Below are 6000 nucleotides of genomic sequence, written 5' to 3'. Positions count from 1 at the left end.
AATTCTACAGAGACCTTCTGCGGAAGTATTTTCAACAGTAGAGTGAATAGCAGCCAACTGAGTCTTACACATTTAAATGGCGGTGATGAAAATTACCACCTTAGCAGCACAGAGGAAAACAGGAAAGGTTTCTACTAAGGGGAGTAATTAAATTCTTAGAGAGAACTGGAAAATAACCCCCTAAAAAACAAACAAAAAATCAACAAAATAGGGAAACTTATTTATCACCCATTCCCATAAATACATTTTTCTCCTTGGAGAAAAAAATGTGTAAGCAATTGTTGACAATTAAAAAAGGCTAGGTTAAGCATGCAATGACAGAACAAGACTTTATATTGGAAAAGGAGAGCTGACTGACTAGTATTCTGCGTTTTAGAGGCAGAACAGTAGAAGCAGATGAAGTGCAGGCCTGGAGCAAACTGATTCTGGACCGGAGTCTTGGCAGCGCTGCGGAGCAGCTGTGTTACTTGGGGTAAATGCCTGAATCCCTCAAATCCTGGTCTCCGCAGCTTCGAAGTGAGGATCTGTAACAATACTTCCCAAACTATAAACTTGTGAGGGTGTGATGAAGGAACACAGGAAAAGTGCTCACCACAGGATCAGGCTAAATCCAAGCTGTCAGTAAATGACAGCTATTGTTGCAATGATTTCTATCTACTAAGCTTTAAATTTATTTCTGAAATAATGGAAAGACCATTTAGTCTTGTGATGTCAATTTTTACTTCCTCAGAAGAAATAAGAGAACTACTTCATAATACAGAAAAGAACTTCCATGGAATAGGAATCTTCACACTTAATTGCTGGCCAATTTTAAACAATAAGTAAAAGCTTTTAGATATGCTATGTGGGGCTTTTAAATTGTGTAAACAAGTCTGTAGTTGCAAGTACAGACTTAATTTAAGCTTGAGCTCCTTAATTACTTAATCTATCCTTCCTTCCTTCCTTCCTTCCTTCCTTCCTTCCTTCCTTCCTTCCTTCCTTCCTCCCTCCCTCCCTCCCTCCCTCCCTCCCTCCCTTCCTTCCTTCCTTCCTTCCTATCTTTTCTTTCCTTCCTCTGTCTTTCCTTTCTCCCTCCCTTTAACAAGATGTTCAAAGGCAAGTATTTGGGGTTGTGTGACAGTATAAGATAGCTATAGAGAGAGTGTCAAGCATCTAAGTGTTACGGAAAAGTCTGAGAAGGGAAATTTCAGCAACTTGGTTTCCAACCCTGGCTCTTACTAGGTATGAGATGTCAGGCAAGCCACTTAACTATCTCTCATCTGTAAAATAAGGGGCTTGGTAGATGATTACTGAGATTTTCTCCAGTTTTAGATACTGGATTGCATTTTTATTTTTGGAAAGTCACAGCAGACATCCAATTAAAATATGTTGTTAAGAATGATTTTGTCTTAAAATGTTTTTAAAAAATTGATTTCAGAGAGAGGAAGTGAAGACAGAGATAGAAACATCAACGATGAAAAAGAATCATCAGTCGACCGCCTCCTGCATGCCCCCTACTGGGGATCAAGCCTGCAGCAACCCGGACATGTGCCCTGACTGGAATCAAACCTGGACCTCCTGGTTCATGGGTCCATGCTCAACCATTGAACCACACTGGCCAGGCTGATCTTGTGTTTTTAATAGAAAGTTCAATCTCTGAGAAAAGAGTGAAACGTCATTCAACTTTAAAACGATATTTTACATTTGGAATAGATCTTTTGGTCCAAGCATTTTGCCCCTTTAGTCCCCAAGCCAGAGCTGGCTTTATGGGTGCAGGACCCTACACTTAGAAGGGCTCCATGATTGATTTAATGCTCCACTATTGCCGTCTTGAAATTCTTAATGTTTGAACAAAAGGCCCTGTGTTTTTGTTTTACACTGGGCTCTGCAAATTATATAGCTGGTTCTGGCTATAACTTACAATTTACAGTGTAAGTTCTAAGCACGGGACTCTCTCCTTTTTTTGGTGAGAAGCCTACACCGACCTCTTTCCTCTGCAGCCGTTCTCAGTTTTTATGTTGGTATAAAACTGCTTCACCAGCCAGGCTGCAGGATGTGAGGACAACTGTGCACAGGACACACAGCGCCTGCCTTTGACTTCAAAGGGCAGAGGCTCCAACACTAGGCCCAGCCACCTGCAGGGCTAGAGCCTCTGTCAGCGGCAATTCCCACATGAGTGCAAATGTTTGCAAGGGTCTAGTAGACTGCATGGAGGACTCAGAGAGAAGATAAGAAGTCCTTTGAAAATTAAACGCTGTCCTCAGGCCAAGGAAGTGCTCCGTTCTGTAAACACCCCCAGTGCCCACCCCATGGCCTTATTGGCGTTCGTAAGTATTTTCTCAAGGCCTGACCACCCTGCTACATAAGTCTCTAAAGTGAAATAAGAAATAACTACTCAGAGAAAGGATCCGTGCGAGATCAGTGCTTGGGATGATGATTCAACCAGAAAAATCACTTTTGACCCCTTAGTGTGTGCTGTCATTAAGCCAGGCGCGGAGGGCCCAGCAGGAAGCAAACTTAATGAAGATGAGCTAATTCCAATTTGTCCCTGAGGCCTGGCCTTCATGGGTTTACTCCCAGCCTGTGAAATGGGGATACTGTCATAGAGCTGATATGAGGATATAAGGAGATAATAAGTGACTAAGCACTAGAAGAAATACTTTGTGTAAGTATTTGCAAGGCATAATGTAGCACATAATTTTTTTAAAAAGGCAATTTATTCCTGGAGATATGTACAGGTCCCCCCCTCCCCCCCTCAATAGGAGTAGCTTAAATGGAAGCAGAGATAGGAAGAAATTTAAATGATTTGCGTTCTCTCAATTTTCAAACAGTGGAATTTGACATCCAGAGCAGCACCCAGGGAAATGCCAGCTGAATAGAGATGCCACTAGAGAAAAAAGAGCGTGCCCACGCCCATGCTAGCCATGTCTGCATCCAGAGCTTCCCGACCCGCTGTTTTCCTTTTCCCACGCCCGCCTGGTACCAGAGCAGGGGAGGGTAAGCTGACTCAGCCCCCGCCCTGGGCTCCCGCGCAGTCAGTCCTCGCAGTTGCGGTAAAACCCGCTCGGAAAGGAAGCGGGCGAGGCGAGAGGGGGCGGGGCCGGGACGCTGTGGGCGGGGCAGAGGGGCGGGGCCTTTCCGAATCGGGCCGTTGAAGCTGTGACCACACGGAAAACAAGCAAGCGAGGGGCGGGGCCAGGCTGCGGTGGGCGGTCGGGGGCGGGGCCACGTACTGGCTTCGCGCGGTGCAGGCGGAGCCCGCGGCTGGGCGCGGAGACGCCAGGCGGAGTCCAGGTGGGTGGGGCTGGAGGGGCGGGTCCAGGGCGGGGTTCGCCGCGCGCGGGGGCCGAGCCTGGCCAGTCCGCGCGCCCGCCAGCTCCGGAGCGGCGCGGTCTGCCGGATCCCGGGACGCGGTGCTCGGGGGAGAGGGCGAAGGGACGCGGCGATGGCCTCGCGGGGATTCCCGGATTTCGCCGTCCTCGCCGCCGCGGTCTTTGTGGCAGGCACCGTGAGCTCGCCGCTCGTGGGCCCTGGTGAGTTTCCCGTCGGGGCTGGGGCTCGCCGGAGGAGCGAGGGATCGAGACCGCCGCCCCGCGGCGCCCCGCGCAGCTCCAGTCCGGGCTCAGCCCCCGGCGCCGGCGCTGCACTCCGGGCTGTCCCGGGCGGCCGCGGCGCGTGGCGCTGGCTGGGTCCCCGCTTCGCGCCGGCGCGGCTCCCGCCTTCACTCCTCTCGCCGGCTCCTCTGAGGACCTGTTACCCCCGTCCCCGCCTCTGAGTGGTCCCCGGTGCAGGGACCCGGCCGGGTCTTGCCTTCCTCTGGGGCGCCTCCTCCGGGCAGGCACCCGGAGCCCCGCGAACCCTTTGGCTGCCGCCCTCGCCCTCCAAGGCTCCGCGAGCGGAAGATCGTGACAGCGGAGACCCGGTGCGCTATCGCCGTCCTCCCCCTCGCCCCCCCCCCCCCCCCCGCGGCCCTTTTCTAGTTTAAAACCTTGGGCCGAGTTTCAATGTCTTCACTTTCCAAGTTTTAACTTATTTTAGTGGTTGGTGAGTTCTTGTAACAGGTTGGGGGATTTCAGAGGTCTTCTGACATATCCTGTATAAATCAGGCTTGGAAAAAGGGAAGACGCGTTCGTGAACGTAACAGGTTTTGTTGTTGTATTTTTTTTTTCTTGAGAGGATTCCTGTCACCACAAAAGGAACCTTCTGGGGTCAGAGCAGGAAGCCGCCCGCGGAGCTGATAAAAGTGTTGCCGCCAATGATGAGCTTAGAGCAGGAATTTTTAATGGAAACCTAAGAGGATCTGTCACTTGTCCTGTCGCAAACTCTTGTTTTTATATAACTGTAGGCACCGGGGATGCCTTGCCACCATATTCCCCCTCTTAATGGCCACCTCGCTGAGTGGTTTAAAAATAATAATAAGCGCATGTATACCTTCTTGGCCAATTGGGGTTTCCACGACCTGGAATCTGACGTCAGCAAGCGCTTCTCAGCTTGAGCAGCTCCTCTCCAGGTCCCGGTAATAAGCATCTGGACGCCTTCCAGCTGTGACCGTCTCCTCCATAGAAACACACGCGCTGTTCTTCACAACGGAGAAGAGTCCAATGACAGCTTTTAAACCGGCTTGTCACTCTGGCCTTTACTTTTTCACAGAAACCAGAACATGTTAGGAAGGAAGCAGGGTGGATAGTGTATCTCCCCGGAGTCTGTATTAGCAGACCTGTATTTCCCTCGGCCATCCTTCAGGGGGACCTGGCTGCTAGTGAGTGCGTTATGTATTGGCTGGGAGATTTTGGTTGGTCGCCTGTGTTTCATTGCTGAGACAGGTAGGTGCCTTACCAGGTTCAAAGGGGGACCTGAGGGTGCCAGTCCTGAGAGATAACAGAGCCAGTTGCTCCAGAATTTGAAGAGTTTCACCGGGGCGTAAAATTCAGCACCTGATGCATGTAATCCTCCATCCACACGAGAAATCCACCCCCTCGAGTAAGATTGTGTTTCCATGGATCTCTGAGCAGCACCCGGGAACATAAGAAAACTCTCACCTAAATTGCACAGTAACCTTTTGGATGAAAGGGAACACTCGGGAAGCATAAGGTATCTAAAAAGGGAAGGGAACAGAGTACAGATTTGCCAGGGTGCCCTGAGGCCTGGCCAGTCAACAGCGGTGGCCACCCGCTGGCATCTAGGGCAGTGTTCATGTTTGTTGGGAATGTGAGGACGTAGGGAGAAAGAAATGGGAAGTCATGTTGCGTGCCTGCGACATGCCGGGCTTCCAGTTGTGCACTTCATATGCATTTTTATACTTATTGCTCAGAGGCCTAGGAAGTTGTAGTTTCCAGTGAGGCAGTGGAGGCCCAGAGCAGTTAAACAATTGGCCCAGCGTCACATAGCTAATATATCAGTCAGCATTTAATCAGAGGAGCAGAATCACTGGGAGGTGTGTGAGTGTTTATCTCTATGTATCTCTATCTTTGATAACCTAGCCAGTTTACTTCCAAAGTTCATTCATTCTCTTTGCACTGTACCCACAGGTCCCCCAGAGAGAAAATAGAGCAGAAGTCTTGTTGAGATTGTAAGACAGGGAGTTGAGGACTTTTTAAAATTGTAGGCATGGGCTTATCAGAAGGTGGGAAGCAGAGGAAAGTAGAACAGGGAACTTCACAGTGGGTAGTGGCAATGTCTTTCACTTCCTGCCTAGTAGGTGAATCTCATTAAATTTCTGTCTTCTCAGTAGCAGCATTTGAAACTATATACGGCAAGCAGCAGAAGGGATGATTTTCCACATCTTGGCTTATTTATGTCCTTCAGTTCTCTGGTTACTCAGCCTTTGGGTTTATTTGTTTCTCTACCAGACAGTGAGCACAGCCTCCTAGTAAGGAGTGAGTGGCGAAGGGCCAGGGGCTGGTGCATGAGAAGTGCCCTGTCCCTGGGCTCTGAGGGCTGCCTTCCAGCCTCCTCTCTCCTCATTGAGATGCTAAAGATAAGCTTTATTAAATTCTGTTTCTCCTTTGGCCAGGTAGCTAC

General features: G+C 49.7%; 1 protein-coding gene across 7 annotated transcripts in view; it reads left to right on the top strand.

Moving 5' to 3' along the window:
• Window positions 1-3322: 3322 nt before the first annotated feature.
• Window positions 3323-6000, top strand: part of RELL1 (RELT like 1) — a 77005-nt gene continuing 74327 nt past the window's right edge. For 4 of the 7 annotated variants that reach the window (XR_004971313.1, XR_004971314.1, XM_036331168.1 and 1 more), the window contains exon 1: window positions 3323-3512. Coding sequence is in view for 3 of the 7 variants with exons in the window: in XM_036331168.1 (XP_036187061.1) it covers window positions 3425-3512 (88 nt within the window). In the remaining 4 variants the exon portion in view is untranslated. The remainder of the gene's footprint in view (window positions 3513-6000) is intronic. The other 3 variants (XM_036331141.1, XM_036331186.1, XM_036331178.1) reach the window with 3 other exon arrangements.

Source organism: Myotis myotis, unplaced genomic scaffold, assembly GCF_014108235.1.
Source record: "Myotis myotis isolate mMyoMyo1 unplaced genomic scaffold, mMyoMyo1.p scaffold_m19_p_1, whole genome shotgun sequence".
Taxonomy (NCBI): domain Eukaryota; kingdom Metazoa; phylum Chordata; class Mammalia; order Chiroptera; family Vespertilionidae; genus Myotis; species Myotis myotis.
The sequence above is the reverse complement of the archived record's forward strand: the minus strand, read 5'-3'. Positions and strand labels throughout refer to the sequence as shown.